This window comes from Dendrobates tinctorius, unplaced genomic scaffold (assembly GCF_039654945.1).
Source record: "Dendrobates tinctorius isolate UK_male_01 unplaced genomic scaffold, ASM3965494v1 ptg000192l, whole genome shotgun sequence".
NCBI lineage: Eukaryota > Metazoa > Chordata > Amphibia > Anura > Dendrobatidae > Dendrobates > Dendrobates tinctorius.
Genome location: NW_027361859.1, coordinates 4,385,762 through 4,407,500, shown reverse-complemented (window position 1 = coordinate 4,407,500; position 21,739 = coordinate 4,385,762). Strand labels below are relative to the sequence as shown.

Sequence of the window (21,739 nt, the reverse complement as noted above, 5' to 3'; positions counted from 1 at the left end):
ACTGCTACTCCAAAGTAAGCACACAGGGAGGCAGAAGAACTAACAGCATTTTGCAAGGATAAGTCACGATCCATTTTTGGATCTGTGGCAGATCTGGCTTTTCATATTAAGGCTGTGGGCACACGTAGCGTTTTAAAACGCTCACTAAAAACCGGACTCCTTCCCAGAAATCGCGCCTTTTTTTCCGCGCGATTTCACCGCAATTTTACCGCGATTATGATCGCGATTTTGCCGCGATTTTCTCGTGCGATATTCAAGCACTTTCCAAGCGATTTGAAGCATCGCTTGGAAAGTGATTGACAGGTTGGTCACACTCGTCAAACATAGTGTTTGACAAGTGTGACCAGGTTTTTACTATTGAAGCCGCCTATGCGGCATCAATAGTAAAAGATAGAATGCTAAAAAAATAAAAAAAATCGGGGTATATTTACCTTCCGGCGTCCCGCGATGCATTCCCGGGCCTCAGCGTTCCCAGTAATGCCTTGCGAGTCCTGTGATGACGTAGTCTCGCGTTGCTATAGCGATCTCGCGAAACCGCTAGAGTCACGCGAGACTACGTCATTACAGGGCCTTGCCGCAAGGCATTACTGGGAACGCTAGGCCGGGAATGCAGCGCGGGACATCGGAAGGTAAATATACCCCGATTTTTTATTTTTTATTCTATTTTTTACAGGGGTATGGTACCCAGGGCCTGGAGGACAGTCTCCTCTCCACACCGTGGGTACCAACCGCACATGAGATGCTTAACTTCCCGCATGGTGGGCATAGCCACATGCGGGAAGTAAGCGATTCTCATGCATTCCTATGGGTGCGGAATCGCGGCAATTCTTTGCGATTCCGCACAAAAGAATGAGCATGCTGCAATTTTTTCCGCGATGCGATTCCGCCGCGGAAAAAAGCGCAGCATTAGCACAGCATGTGCGGAATACCATAGGAATGCATGGGGGGCGTTCTGTACACGATTTTTAAGCGTTTTCGTGCCGAAAATCGTGGCAAAAACGCTTAAAAATCGCTACGTGTGCACATAGCCTAAAACTTTTTCCCTTTCAGGCCATCGCTGGTGTAATTGCATTGCTGCTGGGTTTGCTGATGCAGGCGGTGACCACTCCCACCATCCTTTAAAAGGTCACCTGATGTATCAGCTGATAGTTGGTTATACAGGTACTTTTGGAGACCAACTGATCTGGAGAGATGAGCTTTCTGGTGCAGTGATGCTTTAGCTGAATGCTGTGATCTGGTGCCTTACTCTGCTGTGCGGTGCATTGCAGCAGAGAAAGCTAAGTGTTGTGTTTTTGTTCCCCATTCCCTTTTGCTGTCTGTCTTACCTTACCTTGTGTTGTCTTAGTGCAGCGGTGGGACCAGTGTGCTCACTTGCCAATTCCCTACTTAGGGATAGGAGCAGGGCAAGTGAGGGTTTAGGTATCCTGCTCTACGACAGGGTGAAAAAACCTGTATAAGGACGATAGGGAGATCAGGGCCCGTCCTTAGGTGAGTGCAGGAGGTATGCATTCCCCTGTTCCCTATCATCAGTGCCCACCGTTGTTATTGGGTCCCTGGTGGTCCCTGGTGTGTTTTTTGATCTGCTGTTTGGTGACCGACCAATCGTTGGGTCGTGTCACACTAGGACAGTCACTCCGTGAGAGATAAATGCATAATATGAACAATGAAAGTTCTGCTTAAGCAACCAGTGCGATAATCCTGGTGGCTAGTAGAAGGCTATCTGCCAGGACTGAAAGGCTGCAGGAATAACTAGAGAGTTGAAAAATTACTGCACAATCTAAACAGTCCAACACCAGTTTGTTATGCTTACTGCAACCGATGGGCTAGTCCAGAAACTGGGTAGCAGAGAATTAACCAACAGGACTGAGGGTATGCAGGAATTATACACAAATACAAGATGGCAGCACAATGTAAAAGAATTGTTGGAGCATTTTGAATAACTGAACTCTGAAGTCTTAACACTAAGACAAGCGTGCATCTCTAACTGGCCTAGGAAGATGATGTCACAGAGATGCAACAGGTAACTTGCAAAACTCAATGGCGGAGCACAGCAATGGGCATACTTTGAGGTCCAGAAAATAGTATGCATTTAATAGAATCAAACACATATATGTACCAATCACTGAATAAGTAAAATATACAGGCTAATTCTCACCTGCCCTGTTATCTGAAAGAATCTCCTCTATACCCCGCTTATCACTTCTCACACATGTCGCTGTAGTATTTGTATGGGTCAAATCTTCACACTGAAATAAATATTGTAGAAGTCATAGACAGATGGAGAAGTCCCATCTATGATCAGCTCTAATCCTGCCATCTCCACCGTTGTCATTACACAAGTATAAAACATATAATACTGGTGGATAAAACAAGACTGAGCACAAGACCTTCACAGCTGTCTACACATCATAGGTGAGATCTCATGACACCTTCTCTCCATCTACCTGATGATCCTGAGGAACATTGTGACTTTCTTGGTTACAATCCTGTGGTAGAAGAGGACTGGGACATCTCTCTGGTGTTGTCCTCTTACTGGGTAGAACTGGATGAAACACATACAGGGACTTAATTAATTCTTTACATACAGATAATTATACGCAGTATTTAATCCTGTCTATTACCTTGTGATGTGAGGGTCTGGGGAAACTCCATCATGACGTACTTATACTGATCTTTGTGTCCTTCTAAATACTCCCACTCCTCCATGGAAAAATAGACAGTGACATCCTGACACCTTAGTGGAACCTGACAAATACAAAGTCACAGTCATCCCCCTACCCCTTCATAATGTTACTGTATAATGTCCCAGCATTGTCACCTCTCCAGTCAGCAGCTCAATCATCTGGTAGGTGAGTTGTAGGATCTTCTGGTCATTGATGTTCTCATGTATCAAGGTATCAAATGGAGCTCTGGTGATTGAGCTCAGGGGTCTTTCCCATCCCTCAGATACAGGGGCCTGACAGTGGTCACAAGAGGTCTTCCTCATTTCCGTGTAATCCTAGTTATGGAGAGACACATTAATAAAACTCAATACATACATTTCCCGAGTCCTCACCTCTCCAGTTCTGTCAATCTATTATTTCCATAGATATGAATGACGTAATGCAAGGTCATCAGAATCCCTCACCTTTCCAGTAAGTCGGAAGAGGATCTCTAGGGTCAGTTGTAATATCCTCTCCGCCATCTTGTCACTGTTCTGTTCCATCTTTGATGAGTTAATCAGGAAAATTCTCTTATATAGAAGATCTCCACTGAGAGGATTCAATATTGTAGATACCTAAATAGGAAGAGGAGCAGATTAGTAACATCATAAATAATTCCGTGTAATAACACAGTTACCGGACACTTTATATCCAATCACTGGCAGCAGAAAAGATGTTGACATGTATGACCCCAAGTCCAAAAGTTACCCTGAGACCCATAGCAATCTAGGTATTGATATAATCACTGATGGAATAACTGACTTGGTGGATCAGGGAAATGTGGTAGACCTAGTGTATCTCGACTTCTGCAAAGCATTTGATAAAGTATCTCTTACTATCCTTATTGAAAAATGACCAAGATGAGATTGACAATGCTACGGTTAGGTGGATTCATAACTGGCTCAGTGATCGTAGACAAAAAGTAATAAATGGTTGCACATCCAATTAGAAAAGTGTTTCAAGTGAGGTACCACAATTCTCTGTCCCGACCCCAGTGTTGCTCAACATTTTTATAAATTATCTAGATAAGGGAACTGACGGTATACTAATCAAATTTGAATACGATGCAAAGCTAGGAGGGACAGCTAACACTAGAGAGGCAGAGAAAGGATTCAGAATGATCTAGATAAGCTTGAACAATGGGCAGCGACTAATAGAATGGTATTTAACAGGGAGAAATGCAAGATTCTACATCTTGGCAAGAAAAACGAAAATTACATCTATAGAATGGGAGAAATAAAACTAAGCAACAGCACGTATGAAAAAGACTTGGGTAAACTAATAGATCACAGACTGCAGATGAGTCACCAGTTTGATGCAGCAGAAAAGGCAAACACACTTCTAGGATGTATTAAAAGAAGCATAGAGTCTAGATCACGGGAAGTAATTATCCCACTTTCTCCTCCTTGGTCAAGCCTCATCTGGAGTACTGTGTCCATTTTTTAGCACCACATTTTAAAAAAGACATTGAAAAACTGGAGCAAGGTCAGAGAAGAGCTACCAGGATGGTGAGCGGACTGCAAAGTATGTCCTAGGAGGAACGGTTAAAAGATCTGGAAATGTTTAGATTGCAAAAAAGAAGGCTAAGATGAGACATATAGCTGTCTACAAATATCTGAAGGGATGTCACAGTGTAGAGGTGTCATCATTATTCTCATTTGCACATAGAAACACGAGAAGCAATGGAATGAAACTGAAAGGGAGAAGATACAGATAAGATATTAGAAATAACTTTTTGACATTGAGGGTGATCAATGGAAGCCTTCAAATAGAGGATGGACAGACATCTGATTTAGATGGTTTAGTGAATCCTGCATTGAGCAGGGGGTTGGACACGATAACTCTTGACATCTCTTCCAACTCTACCATTCTATGAATCACTGGCAGCAGAAAAGATGCTGATATGCATAGCACGCAGGCCCAAAATTTACCCTGAGGCCCATATAAATCTATTTCTGCCCTGTTCACTTAAAAATAAAAGTAAGACACTCTGGGCCATTTTGCATACCAAACTCGGCCATTCAAATAAATGAATTTGATAAAAAAAAATTTGGGCAGCATATAGATGGCATCTGTGTGATACTCATTTTTTACAGACCGCTTGCTGGGAATTGCTTGGGAAACTTCCTAAAGAACCTCTGTGTTTTTATCCCCTTGGCAATATATAAGGCAGCATTACATACAGGACCTTGAAAAAGAATTTGAACCCCTTGAAATTTTTCACCTTTTTTCTTGTTACACCCACAAACTTAAATAGATTTTATTGGGATTTTAAGTGATACCAAAACAAAGTAGTAAGTATTAGGAAAGTGTAAAGGAAAGGATACATTTTTTTTTCTTATTTTAAAAATATAAATCCAACAATTGTGACATGCATTTCTGTTCATCCCCCAGTAGTCTAATACTCCTAAATAAAATCCTGAGTGACCAATTGCCTCCAGAAGTCACAGAATCAGTAAATTCAGTCCACCTGTGTGTAATTTGTCCTTAGTATAACTAAAGCTGTTCTGTGAAGGCCTCAGATATTTATTTCAGAACTTTAGGGATCAAACAACATCATGAAAACCAAGGAACAAACCCGACAGGTCAGGAATAAAAGTTGGAATAGAGTAAAACAGGTTAGGTTATAAAAAGAAAAAACAAGCTCCGAACATCTCACGCAGCGCTGTTCAATCCATCATCCAGAACTGGAAGGAGTATGGCACAACTGAAGCACACATATCATTGATCCATAAGGAAGGCAAAGTTTCAGAGATATGCAGCAATTACAGACCAATCTCTTTATTGAATAACGATCTTAAATTGTTTGCAAAAATGATTGCCAAAAGAATAGGTCTGGTATTAGACACATTAATCTCACCGAAACAGGTGGGGTTTGTCGGGGGGCAGGGAAGGTAGGGATAACTCTCTCAGAGTCTTATACCTGATGCATCATGCTAAAATCCATCATAAACCATTGGTGTTGATGGGAACGGATGCGGAAAAGGCGTTTGACAGGGTGGACTGGACTTTTATGCAAGAGACCTTGGAGAGATTAGGGTTTCCACCACCGTTAATGTCATTTTTCAAAGGTACACATGCCCAATGGCGAGGATAAGGATAAATGGAGACTTGTCCACTCCCTTTGCAATTAAAAACGGCACCCATCAAGGTTGCTCGCTCACACTGACCCTATTTGTTTTGACTATTGAAACGCTGATTCAAAGCCTTAGACAACACCCAGACATAGAAGGTGTTAGATTAGCTGGAATATCCCATATTGTAGCAGCTTTCGCAGATGACTTATTACTATTATTGACAAATCCTAGCAAATGAATCCCTGCAGTGCTGGAACTGTTTGAAAAATTTGGAAGCATGTCAAATTTTAAAATAAATCGGAGGCTATGAGTATGAATGTCCAGAACTTGACCCTTCAAGACATTAAATCCAGATTTCCAATTAAGTGGAACTCGAGCTTTATTAAATACCGTACTTGGGAATTAAATTGAGCCCACATTGGCATTCATTATTCTCACTGAACTATGCCCCTCTGATCAACACTACATTAGAACTGAATAGGTCATGGAGGGCACCTTTTGTCTTCTGGATGGGACATAAGAATCTGTTATTGAGCTTCATACCACCCAAGTTCAGCTATGTATCAAGAATGCTCCCTATAAAAGTGCCTATCACATTGTTTCAGAGACTACGCTCCATCTTTGGGAAGTACGTATGGAGTGGCTCGAGATCTAGACTTAACGCTAAAATACTTTCACTCCCTAGGACAAAAGGGGGTATGAGCGCTCCCAATCCACAGAAATACCATACAGCAGCGACACTGTCTTTCATAGTTAATTGGGTAAGGAACCTTAAACATAAGCTTTGGACAAAGATAGCAGATGATTCAGTACCTGTCCCAATTACTACCATACTTCATGCTCCCAAAGATTTTATCCACAAATTGGAAATACCTAACGCTATGTTTGGAATGTGGTACACACTTGGGCTAGAAACTCCAACTTATTAATGCCACTTCGGTCTCCTCTGGCCAGGGTGATCGATTTACAAGGCTGTACTTGGATCAAACTAACATTAAATCCACAGACACCTTGCACTCGATTAAAGAGGACATAGACAGTGTACTCACAGAGGGTACACTGCTCCCATTACCAGAATTACAAAATAAATTCTCAAAACAACATAGAAGAATATTTAGAATTGAGAGTCTTCAGTGGTTGATACCTTTTAATGGCTAACTGAAAAGATGCTAACACATTGCAAGCTTTCGAGACTACTCAGGTCTCTTCGCCAGGCTAGACTAATACAAAAATCTGAAAAATCAGACATTTATACACAATACAGCACAGAAATAATGCAATAGACGAGACAAGTGATGTGAAGCAGAATTGTCATTATGGGAGAGGGAGAAACATAAATATTGGAGCAGTTCATAGATAAGGAGCCTGAAAGTTTTATTGCCCTCTGATGGGGTCTAGTTCTGTGTTGTGATGACCCCAGAAGGTCTGAAGAGCAAATTCCTTAATTGATGTAAAAAGACATAAATCCATGCGACCCATTCATTCCTGCACTGAATGTGTCAAAAGTTGTCATAAATTTGTACTCCGAGATTCTTCTCTCTCTCTGAGACTTGAAGTTTCCTTTTAATACAAGTAATTTAATGTCCATCATGCTATGACCAGGGATACAAAAATGTTTGCCCACAGGTAGATGAATTCTTTTTTCTCTTATTGTGTGACGATGAGAATTCATCCTAGTTCTCAGTTTTTGCCCTGTCTCCCCCACTTCTACAAAACAACATATTAACTTTCTCCACTATAATAGAGTTGAGAAAGCTATTAGATGGTATTTACAAGCTGGAATCCCATTTAGGGAATTAACGACTTTCGAAACCTTATTAACACAACATAAACAACCCAAAGGAGTATTAGAAAAATTATACCAGACCCTTTTGTCTGACTCTATCTATTAAACATGCCTATATATTAGCATGGGAGAAAGAACACGGAATTAAACTGCAGGACTGGGAGGTTGAGCGCATTTATAAAAATTTGTTTGGGCCATCTAGCTGTGTAAGAGTTCAAGAGAACTCATAAGATCATCACAAGATGGTATACCACCCCAGTGGTAACTCATACATGGTACCCCAACATACCCCCAGCCTATTGGGAGATGTAATAGAGATAAAGGGGTGTTCCTGCACATTTGGTGGTCATGTGAGGAAATTGGAGCTTTCACAAACTTTTCAAGAGACAAGTTTGGGGTAACATGGTAGCCATGGGTTCTGTATAGAGAATCGGATGAATACTTCAGGGTGATGAATCAGCAGTCTCACACAACTTCTGTATGAAGATCTGGCGTCCACCCTAAAAACTAACAAGCTTTCCTAAGTGGCTAATGCTTGTTACGTAGGTCTCATGAAGCTGTAAGGCACTAATCGCCGATACCACTATCCACTCTTCGGCTGGCTTCACATTTGCGTATGGATGAGCTGCTGCCGTCTGCGGACTTCCTCCGTGAAGCTCCGCCCACGGCCGCACCTCCGGTCAGCTCCGCCTACGTCCACATACTTCTGCATGCGGTCTGCGTACCCTATCTTTAAGATTGGGTACGCAGTTCGTGCGGATGCCTCCGCATGCGTCGTTTTGATGATGCAGCGACCCGCGTCAAACGCATCATGTTGGAATTTTATGCGGGCGCCGCATCGTCAAAACGACGTATGCGGAGGCATCTGCATACATCCGCACGACCTGCGTATCCAATGTTAAAGATAGGGGCGCAAGCCGCATGCAGAAGCGTGCAGACGTAGGCGGAGCTGACCAGGGGAGGTGCGGCCGTGGGCGGAGCTTCACGGAGGAAGTCCGCAGGTGGCCGCAGCTCCTCCATACGCAAATGTGAACCTAGCCTTACACGGAGGACTCCCTTACCTCCCCCCTCCCTTCATCTGATTTTTCTCACCCTACTTTCTCTAACTGTCTCTCTGTATCAATGTTATAATTTAAGATTTATAGGTGTGTACACATTGGGTTACAATACACCTAGAAGAAATATAGAGCGCATATAGGGTCTTATCCGAGATAAAAGGAATATTCGTGAGGGATAATCAAATTCACTCACCTATTATGGTTGTGTGAGACACAACCACTGCACTTAGCATTGGCGACTGCTGCAACACATTGGATTAGACTCCTTCCTTATAAAACAGTAGGAAAATGAAGACAAACTGTTATGGAGATTGTAACTTCTACTGTGATTAATCTTAACATGTACTATGTGGCGACCTAATGAAGGAACTTCTGAGAACATTTTATGGAAAAAACACACACACCCTGTTATGTAATTTTACATTATTGTTTATTTGTATTATATAACCCAATAAAAAGATGTTTAAAAGAAATAAGTATGGCACAACTGCAAACCTATCAAGAAATGGCCGTCAACCTAAACTGACATACATCCCTTGCAAGGACAGCACTAATTGGAGAAGCAGTGAAGAGGCTTATGGTCATGCTGGAGGAGCTGCAGAGATCCACAGCTCATGAAGGAGAATCTGTCCACAGGACAGATAGGGCTGGCTCACACAAGCATATAAGATACTGCGAGTGCATCTGACAATCGGATCACACTGACCTATTGTTAGGGCTGGCGGAACGCACCAAATTATAAAACAAAATAGTAGGTGCGTTCGCAGCCCGGGGTCCACCGTGCAGAGGTGGTACACTGCTGCTAAGTAATGGCGGAAGAATTAAGCGGTGTGAAACCAGCCACACGTGGGTTACGTCACCCAATGTGAGCAGGGCGAACTCTGTTAATTCACAGAGCCGCACAACCGCTGAACGTGGATGCCGGAGCCGGTTTAGCTCACAGAGCCCGGCTAAAGAGCGCACAGCAAACGGCCACAGAACTCTACCCCAAGGACATGGGGATAGAGTCCCTCTAGGCCCACTGAGCGCGCGGCGTCGCTACCACGAGCACCGCTATAGACGCTGGCTAAGGAGTATGGAGCACGTGCACTGAGGCGTGCTGAGTCACTGATGATGAGTACTGCCTGACTCAGACTCTGACCTACCTACACCTAAGCCTGGGCACTAACAGGCTAGGCTGCACAACACATGCGTACTAAGGGTAGGGGTTTCATAATGAGTCAGTCACCAGAGACATTCATACGTGCATACATCACTCACTCCACATAGTCTGAAAATACAGTCTATCCTAGCGCATGGCCGAGCGGCCATGCGAACCTTTTATAGCCGCGAGCGTCCGGGACCTTCCTGGCTTCTCGAATGGACCAATCCGAACAGGAGCAGGACCTGAGCACGTGACCTTCGATCTCCAATGGGAGATCACTTCACTGGCATGCTCAGTGGTCCGACATGAGTACTTAGTCCCTGGTGAATCTCGCTGCTGAGCAGCATGCATTGTCATAGCTGTGCCAGAGGTGGCAGCAGCAAGCAAACCCACGGAGCTGGTCTGGGCAGAGTGCCGGGACCGATGAGATTGCTGAGCAACCTCCTCTCCGGCTGGAGAGGAATGGGAGACCGCCGGAAGCAAGGCTCGGGATTCCCCCTGTGCAGCATCAGGAACCCGACGCCTAACACCTATATAAGTCTATGGGTGCATGTGAAACATTGGACTGCGCTCAGATGTCATCTGAGTGCAGTCTGATTACCACGGATCTAAACAATGGAGAAGTTCTGTGTCTTCTAGCATGAGGCAAATGACTAAAGCAGTACTTTTTGGGCTGAATGCAAAATGTTATGTGTGGTGAAAAGCTAAACACCGCACCTCATCCTGAAACACCATCCCTACCATCACACATGGTGGTGGCAGTTTCATGCTGTGGAGATACTGTTCTTTAGAAGGAACAGGGAAGCTGGTCAGAGTTCATGAGAAGATGGATCTAAATACAGGGCAATTCTGGAGGAAAACCTGTTTGAGGCTCTAAAAGACTTGAGACTGGGGCATAGGTTCACTATCCAGCAGGGCAATGACCCTAAACATACTGCCATAGCTACAAATTACAAGTCCAGCTCCAGAGATACTGATGTTCCTTATATCACAACACACAGCCCAGAATCTCCTTGGGGTGGGCAGATTGATACCCGTCCCCAGCTCTCAGGCCTATTAAGGTGCCTTCATTATGCAAGTCCCCTGATGAATCTCAAAGCAAATACGGATGGGGGAGAAACGAGTTGGGACCAGGGATGAGCCTACCTCTATAGCTGGAACAAGGGATTCACCTTGAATACGCAGCTAAGTTCTTAAATTTGAGCTATTAACTGTTTTTAAGCACATCTGCACTTTAGGATTGGAGTACTATTCTCCTTCTAGGTGTTTTTTTTGAGGGAGGTTGAGAATATAGCCTTTTTTTACCACATTGGAAATTTGATCTCTATACAGCAATGGGTCACCTAACATTGATTGCCACACTATTGCTGCGGGATTGTTAGATAGTCTATCTATATGACAGGCTTTTAATTACATATTTACTGCTGTTTCTGATTTCTCAGACTATTAAAGCAGGTTAGGATTTTCTCTTTCACTTAGATTACAATGGAGGAGATCTAGGTTGTATGCATTCATTAGTGGAGATCCACACCTATTAGTGGCCAGATGTGCTTATTCTGATACAGATACACTGGATTGATTTGGACCCACGTGCACTTCTGTTTTATGTGTCCTTTCTGTTCTAAGGATTGAAGGGATAGCCGTCGAGCCGTCGTTGAGCGGGGGCGCCACATAGCAATATTAGGGGGTCAACCTCCGCTGTCAGGTTGGCCATCACATTCTAGGGCCTACTAGGAGGAGTTTTTGGTATATATTATAACACCTTCCCAGCCTTCACCCCCCATAAGACCACTACCTCGAGTCCCTTGTCATTATCGCTAATCGGATGTTTTTAAACATATATTGTTGTGTAATTATCATTAATAAAAAGGTATTTTTAGGGGTGTTTTTTCTTTTTGGTTTAGTTTACATCACAACATACTTAACAAGTTTACAACCTATGGCACTGTGGCTAATCTTCCTGAAAGTGGAAGGCAGAGAATAATTGATGAAAGGTTACAAGCAGGACAGTCCAGATGGTGGATAAGCAGTCACAATCAAGTTCCAAAGAAAGTCTGCCAAACATCTGAATGCGGAGTAAAAACGAGACCTTGCAATCAAAACCTTTTTATTTAGAATACAGCAATATACTTATTACAGAGATACAGTTAGGTCCATATATATTTGGACAGAGACAACATTTTTCTAATTTTGGTTCTAGACATTACCACAATGAATTTTAAACAAAACAATTCAGATGCAGTTGAAGTTCAGACTTTCAGCTTTCATTTGAGGGTATCCACATTAAAATTGGATGAAGGGTTTTAGGAGTTTCAGCTCCTTAACATGTGCCACCCTGTTTTTAAAGGGACCAAAAGTAATTGGACAGATTAAATAATTGTAAATAAAATGTTCATTTCTAGTACTTGGTTGAAAACCCTTTGTTGGCAATGACTGCCTGAAGTCTTGAACTCATGGACATCACCAGACGCTGTGTTTCCTCCTTTTTGATGCTCTGCCAGGCCTTCACTGCGGTGGTTTTCAGTTGCTGTTTGTTTGTGGGCCTTTCTGTCTGAAGTTTAGTCTTTAACAAGTGAAATGCATGCTCAATTGGGTTGAGATCAGGTGACTTCTTTGCTTTAATAAACTCCTGGGTTGCTTTGGCTTTATGTTTTGGGTCATTGTCCATCTGTAGTATGAAACGACAACCAATCAGTTTGGCTGCATTTGGCTGGATCTGAGCACACAGTATGGCTCTGAATACCTCAGAATTCATTCGGCTGCTTCTGTCCTGTGTCACATCATCAATAAACACTAGTGACCCAGTGCCACTGGCAGCCATGCATGCCCAAGCCATCACACTGCCTCCGCCGTGTTTTACAGATGATGTGGTATGCTTTGGATCATGAGCTGTACCACGCCTTCGCCATACTTTTCTCTTTCCATCATTCTGGTAGAGGTTGATCTTGGTTTCATCTGTCCAAAGAATGTTCTTCCAGAACTGTGCTGGCTTTTTAGATGTTTTTTTTTTAGCAAAGTCCAGTCTAGCCTTTTGATTCTTGATGCATATGAGTGGCTTGCACCGTGCAGTGAACCCTTTGTATTTACTTTCATGTAGTCTTCTCTTTATGGTAGATTTGGATATTGATACACCTACCTCCTGGAGAGTGTTGTTCACTTGATTGGCTGTTGTGAAGGGGTTTCTCTTCACCATGGAGATTATTCTGCGATCATCCACCACTGTTGTCTTCCGTGGGTGCCCAGGTCTTTTTGCATTGATGAGTTCACCAGTGCTTTCTTTCTTTCTCAGGATGTACCAGACTGTAGATTTTGCCACTCCTAATGTTGTAGCAATTTCTCGGATTTTTTTTTCTGTTTTTGCAGCTTAAGGATGGCTTGTTTCACCTGCATGGAGAGCTCCTTTGACCGCATGTTTCCTTCACAGCAAAACCTTCCAAATGTGAGCACCACAACTCAAATCAACTCCAGGCCTTTTATCTGCTTAATTGAGAATGACATAACGAAGGGATTGCCCACACCTGTCCATGAAATAGCCTTGGAGTCAATTGTCCAATTACTTTTGGTCCCTTTAAAAACAGGGTGGCACATGTTAAGGAGCTGAAACTCCTAAACCCTTCATCCAATTTTAATGTGGATACCCTCAAATGAAAGCTGAAAGTCTGAACTTCAACTGCATCTGAATTGTTTTATTTAAAATTCATTGTGGTAATATCTAGAACCAAAATTAGAAAAATGTTGTCTCTGTCCAAATATATATGGACCTAACTGTATAATCATTTTCTGTTTTTAACAAAATAAAACAAACCCCAACACAACAATGCAAGACCACCCCCCCCTCTAGACAGCTCGCATTATCACAACAGCATGATCTGTACAGATATATCAATTTTAGACATACAGTTTTACCTAAGAGAGCAGTATGGACAAGCGTTGCCACAAATGAGTATCCCAGAGACCGCTCCCCATACATTCGTCTCTTAACCTAATTCCAGCCATGGCGTCCACAGTCTGTCATACATCACCAGTTTTCCCCTCTTCTTATAGACCCCTTCTCCAGATTAATGACATACTTCACATAGTGAAGGTATTCTCCTCTCGAAGGTGGATCTTCCTTTAGGCCCCTTTACATTTAGCGATGCAACAGCGATCCCGACCACGATATGACCCGGTCAGGAATGCTGGTGCATCGCTAAATGGTCGCTAGTGAGCTGCCAAACAGGCATATTTCACTAGCGACGCAGCAGCGGTAGTTACTTACCTTTCAGACGAGGCGACCATGACATCCTCCGTCCACGCCCATGCGTCACTCGTCGGCCCCAGCAGGAAGCGCCTGACGAGAAATGGACCTGCGCGATCAGCGACAGACAGCGAGGGAGCCGGTCGGAGGTAAGTATCACACATAGCGATATCGCTAGCAATATCGCTGCTGCGTCACAAAATCAGTGTCGCTTTAAAACCCCCCTTTTATCCAATTCCTCGCTATCACCTTCCTAGCCATATATAGCAGTCTGGCAATTGCCACCTTGAGGTTGTTATCCACTTTTATCTCCTCCACATATCCCAAAAGACAAACCACCGGTTCCGTTGGGACCATGCATCTATAAGCCCCTTCTATCCGACTCAAAACCACCAACCAGAAAGCAGCCAACCTTGGACACGTCCACAACATATGAAGCATTCCAGCATTTTCATTCTCACATCGAGGGCATTCAGAGGTAGCTCGTAGTCCGGTCTTATGCATAACCTCCGGAGATCTGTACACTCTATGTAAAATATAAAGCTGAGACAACCTGTACGGTTCACTCAATGACAATTTTGGTATCCACTCCAGAACAGACTCCCATGTTTCATCCTCCTAGCAGCCCAGCTCTCTTTCCCACTTAGCCCTCGCATTGATCTGGAATCTCAGTAGATGAGTAATGTAACAAGTCTCTATACAAGGAGGAGATAACCTCCCTCGTAGTCCCATCCCCACAAACATACTCCAGCACTAGGTCCCCCTGGATGTTGAGGCATCCGCCCCTGTTTTGAGCTCCATGAGCATGCTTCATCCTTGCAAATCCCCCCGGAAGCCTTAAGACCAAACTCAGCTTGCAGCTGAGAAAAGGGCTTCAGTTTGCGCTGATCCAGTATCTGGAAGGCATAGAGTATCCCCTTAGCCTGCCATTCCGGCAAACCTCCCAGCGCCACAAATTCCGGCAAATTATTATTGTACCATAACGGAGAAAATCTAGTTAGGCCGGTGACCCCACAAATTTGTTTAATCCTCTCCCACAGTTTATATATCAGAAATAATGTTGGGTAGGTTTTCCCAAGTGCCCCCAGGGAACCGTCTTCCAAGCACTGTACCACAGGACATCTTTTCGTCACCCCCCTCTATTAGATGTTAGATGCTGTATTACGTTAGAAGTCTCATAATGGCTCCTTCCAATACTAGTGTAGGCTATAGGATGGCGAAAATAGTGATAGATGAATACAAATGGCAGGTACTGGTGAACAGACAATGTCGAGCAGACAAAACCAGTAAAATAAAAGACTGAACTCCTTGTGTTTCCTCCCTCTACTAATGTACCTATACCCGACATTGCCATTTCCGTGTGTGGTTCTACTATTACTCGCCAGCAACATGCCCACTGTCTTGGGGGTCATACTTGACTCCGAGCTTTCCTTTGCCCCCCACATTCGATCACTGGCTCGCTCGTCATCTGCACCTCAAAAACATTTCTAGAATCCGACCTTTTCTTACTTTTGACTCTGCAAAAACTCTTACTGTTTCTCTTATTCATTCTCGTCTCGACTATTGTAACTCCCTTCTAATCGGTCACCCTCTTACCAAACTCTCCCCCCTCCAATCTGTCTTGAATGCTGCTGCCAGGATCATATTCCTCGCCAATTGTTACACCGATGCCTCTACCTTGTGCCAGTCATTACACTGGCTACCCATCCACTCCAGAATCCAGTACAAACTTATTACCCTCACCCACAAAGCTCTTCATGGCTCAGCATCACCCTACATCTCCTCCCTTGTTTCAGTATACCATCCTACTCGCGCCCTCCGTTCTGCTGATGACCTGAGGTTAGCATCCTCAATAATCAGAACCTCCCACTCCCATCTTCAAGACTATACCCGTGCTGCGCCAATTCTTTGGAATGCACTTCCCAGGTCAATGCGATTAGTCCCCAATCCCCACAATTTTAAGCGTAACCTGAAAACTCATTTATTCAGACTGGCCTACCGCCTCAACACATTAACCTGATCTATCCCTATGTGGCACAGCCAAAAGTTTTTTTACAATAACCAGGTTCCCCGCATCATGTTCCCACATGCTTTATGCATCCATTAGCCCTCTGCATCCGTACTGTTACACACTTAACATTATGGCTGGTCCATACAATCACGGCAACTGTTACCACCCACCTTTCGTGTCTCCCCTTTTTTCCTCATAGATTGTAAGCTTGCGAGCAGGGCCTTCATTCCTCTTGGTATCTGTTATGATCTATGTGATTATTGTTATGCTGTAATGTCTATTGACTGTACAAGTCCCCTCTGAAATGTAAAGTGCTGAGGAATATGTCGGCGCTATAGAAATAAAAATTATTATTATTATTATTATTAGAAGCCACCTTGTGCGCTCAACCCCTAAGATGTTGGCATTGAGCCGCAAGAAAATATATTTCCGGATTAGGCAAAGCTAAACCCCCCTCATCCTTGGGCCGTTGAAGTGTCTCCAGCCTGATGCGAGGATACTGTTTCCCCACACCAAACTTCGAAATAAAGAATTAATCTGTTTAAATTTCCCCCGGTGTATCCAAATAGGTGCGTTGTGCAGGACATACAACACCTAAGGCATCAGAATCATTTTAATAAGATTAACTCGGACCACCACCGACAAATGCAGTTTAATCCAAGCCCCAACCTTTGCCTTAAGAACCCCCAGAACAGGAGTCAGATTTTTATGCAAATAGTCCGTAATCGTCACAGAGATCCATATCCCAAGATATTTGAACTGATCTGCAACTTTAAGTCTGCCCCCTTCCACAGCTTCCCCCACCTCATCCCCTGGATCATTAACCTTAAACAGAATTGATTTATTCCAATTTATTACCAACCCCGCCAGAGACCCAAATACCTCAGAGAAGTGTGTGGTTCACTCAAAAACAATAATATATCGTCCGCATAGAGCGCTATCTTCTCTTCTATGGACCCATACTTGAACCCGGAGACTTCGGACAACTGTCAAATTTTGGCAGCCAACGGTTCCACAGCCAAAGCAAACAAAAGAGTGAAGGGGGCGGGGCCTAGCTCTTGATGTGAGAAGTCGGGTGGCTGTGCTTCTCTGCCACCATTAGCCTCAATTATCCTGCACAGAGCCCGAACCAGCTAATTCCTTTACCAGGATCAGATGTCTGAAGGTCCCAGGAGTCAGGGGCGAGCTTCTGCCAGACTCAGAGAGACAGACATGGGCCGCAAAAGGCAGAAAGATGCCGGAGCCTGCAGCAGTGCCTCAGTCCAAGATGGTGCTGAGAGAGAGGAGGCAGGAAGAAGAAACACAGCCTATGCACAGAGGCTGGAAGTCTCAGCCCGGCTGAACAGGTATGTGAGGGGCATGGAGACAGATGAAGAAGGAAATGGAGGAAGTGAGAAGCACAGAGATGAGGAGGAAGATGATGAGGAGATGCCTGTGCTGAATGCAGAGCTGCAGCAGCAGGAAGAGGGGGATGGTGACACTGTGCAGTTAGCTGAAAGTGCAGAGCCCACCCTGCGGGATGTATTCCAAGCTGTCTTATACTGCAAGACTGCCTTAACGGCTCTGACAAAGCAGGTGAATTGCCTGAAAGAGGAAATGGGAGGCATAAAAACATCTATGCAGAAAGTTACAGCCAGATTAACTGAGGTGGAGGACAGAGTTGGTGTAACAGAAGATCACTTAACCTCAGTGCAAAAGACACAACAACAGCACACTCAGAGGATCACGGTAGTAGCCAATAAAAATGATGACCTGGAAAACCGGTCACGTAGGAACAATTTGCGCATTGTGGGCATCCCTGAGAGAGCTGAGGGTGCTGACCCCACGGCCTTTATTGAAACCTGGCTGCTGGACAAGTTTGGTGCTGATAACTTGTCGAGAGTGTTTGCGGTGGAGCGTGCCCATCGCGTACCCATGAGACCCCCAGTGCCGGGAGATGGAACTCGCACGATGCTAGCCAGAATCCTGAATTGCAGAGACAGGGACACTATCTTACGAAAGGCTGGAAAGTTGACAGATCTTAACCTGGAGGGCAAACGAATCGAAATATACCCGGATTACTCAGCCGAGGTGCAAAAGTTGCGACTGTGGTATGGCGAAGTGAAGAAACAGCTCCGCTCTTTGCATTTGAAATACTCTACAATTTATCCTGCTAAATTAAGAGTGCAAGCTTTTGGAAAGGTCATTTTTTTTCCCATCACCGGTTGAGGCTGCTTCGTGGTTGGAGCGCAAGCGGAGCAAATTGAGAGAAGATAATGGCAATATGACCACATGACCCTGCTAGACTGATCACTGGACAGGGTTGTGGCGCTGCTTTACTCTGCGAAATAGGAGTGCAGAGGAGGGGGAGAACTCCCCACTGGGATCTACGTATTATGGTTAATTGTTTGACTAATGGATCGGGACTATGCATACTGTTGACAATATGGCGGAGAGGCTGCCAATGATGGAGGAGGACACGACGCATGTTGAAGTGCGGAATACTGAGACGTTGCTCAGGTTCTTTGAGCTTCCACTCTCACGTTGGGGAGAGAGTGACAACTGCAAAAGGGGAAGGGTGGGGGGAGGGGAAGCGGAGAGGGATGGGGGGGAAGTGGGTGGGGCGGATTTGTAGTGAGATGGGGGTTTTCATGCTGTTTGACCGGGTATGATTGGGACCACAATGTAATGATGTTACTTGATGATGATGGATTGTTCTTTCTAATGCACAATGAGTAACCGTACTGTTCGGATGTTAAGTTGGAATGTACGTGGTATATCTGATAAGGTTAAGAGGGCGGCTGTTCTGAATCATATCAAATCCTGTGAACCTATGATCGCGTGCTTGCAGGAGACACATCTCACTAGAGACACTATGCACTGGATGTCAAGAGCCTGGATGCTAAAGACATATCATTCTACTTATTCCTCGTACTCCAGGGGGGTGTCAGTCCTAATACACAAAAACACACATTATGAAGAGCTGGAAGTGCATGTAGACAGTGAAGGGCAGTATGTATGGATTGCTTGCAGATTGTTCGGACACAAAATGATTTTAGTGGCTTTATATATCCCTCCACCTTACTCTAAAAAGAAACTACAAGCAGTACTGGAATTGACGGGCAGATGGGGGGAGACTTCGTTGTTGATTATGGGAGATGTTAACAACACTATGAATGATTATTGGGATAAAGTATGACCGGCAGGTACGGAAGCTGGACAGGACAGGATGACTGCCTTTGGCATGTATGTAGGGGATCTTGGGCTGGTAGATCTGTGGAGAGTACGAAATGAGGGTAAGAGGACTTTTTCATGTCATTCTGCAACACATGGAACACTGTCAAGGATAGACCTGGCTTTGGGGGATACCGCTATGGATGAGATGGTGGGGGAGGTGGAATACCTACAGAGGACTCTCTCGGATCATAGTCCTATGGTGGTCACGCTTCTGGTGAGATCTGCTCAGGGTCAGAGGGGAGGTTGGCGTCTTCACCCGACGTGGCTTAAAGTGGTGGATATGGGTGGCATAACCAAAGAGCTAGAGCACTTCTTCCAAATGAACGAAGGGAGTACTGAGGCCACAACGGTATGGGATGCCATGAAGGCGTTTACGAGGGGACTTTTTATAAGTGAGATTGCGAGGTGTAAGACCAAAACTAAATTGTCAGATCAACAAATAAAGGATGACCTGACAAGAACGGAGGCAGACATGATTTTGGCGCCAACGAGTGAAGCTCACAATAGACTAAAATTGGCTCAGGAGGCAGTTGATAAACTGCACATGATGCAAGCTGAGATGAAAAGGGCATTTCAGCAAGCCCAATTCTTTGAAGAAGGAGAGAGAGTGGGTCACTTGTTGGCGGTGATATCTGCGGCACAGAGGGAGTCTTCCAGGGTGTATAAACTGAGAGATCAAACAGGGGCGACTCTGACAGACACAAAGGACATACTGGAGGTCTTCAAGACATATTACATGGCACTGTACACTTCAAAAGCACGGGACACAGAGGGGGATGTGGAGAATTTTTTGGAAGGCATTTCACTACCTAAATTGTCTGAGGAAGATAGGTTGAGGTTGGAAGAACCTGTGAGTGTGGAGGAGGTGAAATGTGCAATACTGTCTATGCCCAATAACAAATCACCGGGAACTGATGGTCTACCTGGGGAGGTGTACAGGGAGTTAGTGGAACTGCTGGCTCTGAAATTGAAATCTGTGTTTGATGAGGCTTTAGTGAAGGGGGCACTGCCGAGATCAATGGAGGAAGCGGTGATAGTAGTTCTGCCGAAGGAGGGAAAAGATCCCATGGATGCGGAGTCGTACAGGCCCATTTCGTTGTTGACAATGGATGTCAAAATACTCGCTAAGATCCTGGCCACCTGGCTCACCGGGGTTGCGCATACCATTATACACGAGGACCAGTCGGGCTTTATGCCTATCCGCTCCACGGCTGTTAACTTAAGAAGATTATTTCTTAATATGCAACTGCCTGCTGATATTGGTGGCAGGAGAATAGTGATGTCATTGGACGCTAGAAAAGCATTTGATAGCGTGGAATGGCAATACTTATGGAAAATCATGGAACTGATGGGATTCGGCCCCGCGTTCATGGCCTGGGTGAAGTTATTGTACTCATCCCCAAAGGCGGTAGTTAAGGTGAATGGAGAACAGTCCGGGATGTTTGACTTGCATAGGGGCACAAGGCAGGGGTGTCCGCTGTCCCCGCTATTGTTCGCGGTGGCAGTGGAGCCCCTGGCGGCCAAGATCAGAGCTGAGAGGGGAGTGGTCGGATTTAAATTTGGGAAGCTGGAAGAAAAAATATCATTGTATGCCGACGACATCCTGTTGTTTTTGGAAAGTGCAGGAGAGACACTGGGGTGCACGATGGATGTAATTAAACAATTTGGGAGCATTTCGGGACTGGAGATAAATTGGCACAAGTCTTATGTCATGGCTGTGGATAGAGCAATAGAAGCGGAGGAGATAGATGAGAGGGGGAAACAACTCCAGCTAGTTTCACAGTTTAGATACCTAGGGATATGGATAGCTCTTCCACTGTCCCGATTCATGGATCTGAATTTGGTTCCTCTGTTAGTGAAATTCAAAGGGAAAATAGGTGCATGGTGCAAATTGGCTTTAACGGTAAAGGGTAGAACTAACCTGATTAAGATGGTCCTTATGCCACAACTAATGTACGTTTTGCACAATTCGCCTATATGGCTACCAAAAAAACGGTTTTGGGGCATTGATTCTATCTTCGGATCCTTGATATGGGGCAAGAGGCAGAAATGGATTAAATTTGGAACTCTGCAAAAAGGGAAGGAAGAGGGAGGACTGGCCGCACCAAGTCCATGGGTCTATTTCTTGGCAGTACAGGGCCAGCATGTCAGGGGATGGAGAGAGCTCGATTGTGGAGGAGCAGCTCACCGGGTGCTGGTACATGTGACGGGGAGACGCCCACTTATCCAGGGTCTAGAGGATGGTACCTTTAAGAAACTGGGAGCACCATATCCTACCATAGGCATGATTCAGAAGGTATGGGACACCATTAAAAGGATCAGAGGGGTGGATGAGCTGACTAGGTACTCACCGGTGTGGGACAATGAGCATCTGCCGGAACTTAATAAGCTGCGTCAAATGGGCAATTGGAAGGCGAAAGGAGTGAGATATGTGTGCCAGCTGCAGAGTGGAACGGACCTGAAGACCTTTGAGACATTGAGAGAGGAATTTGATTTGCCTTCGGTATG

The 21,739-nt window shown here is 44.6% G+C and overlaps 1 protein-coding gene across 1 annotated transcript in view; it reads right to left on the bottom strand.

The window, feature by feature from the left end:
• The window catches only part of LOC141055949 (uncharacterized), a 92,014-nt gene that overhangs the window by 33,338 nt on the left and 36,937 nt on the right, over positions 1–21,739 (bottom strand). Inside the window, exons 4-8 of the mRNA XM_073552646.1 lie at positions 3,128–3,277; positions 2,819–2,998; positions 2,622–2,745; positions 2,445–2,542; positions 2,156–2,246 (exon numbers count right to left, since the gene is read on the bottom strand). Of these exons, the coding sequence (XP_073408747.1) occupies positions 2,156–2,246; positions 2,445–2,542; positions 2,622–2,745; positions 2,819–2,998; positions 3,128–3,277 (643 nt within the window). The remainder of the gene's footprint in view (positions 1–2,155; positions 2,247–2,444; positions 2,543–2,621; positions 2,746–2,818; positions 2,999–3,127; positions 3,278–21,739) is intronic.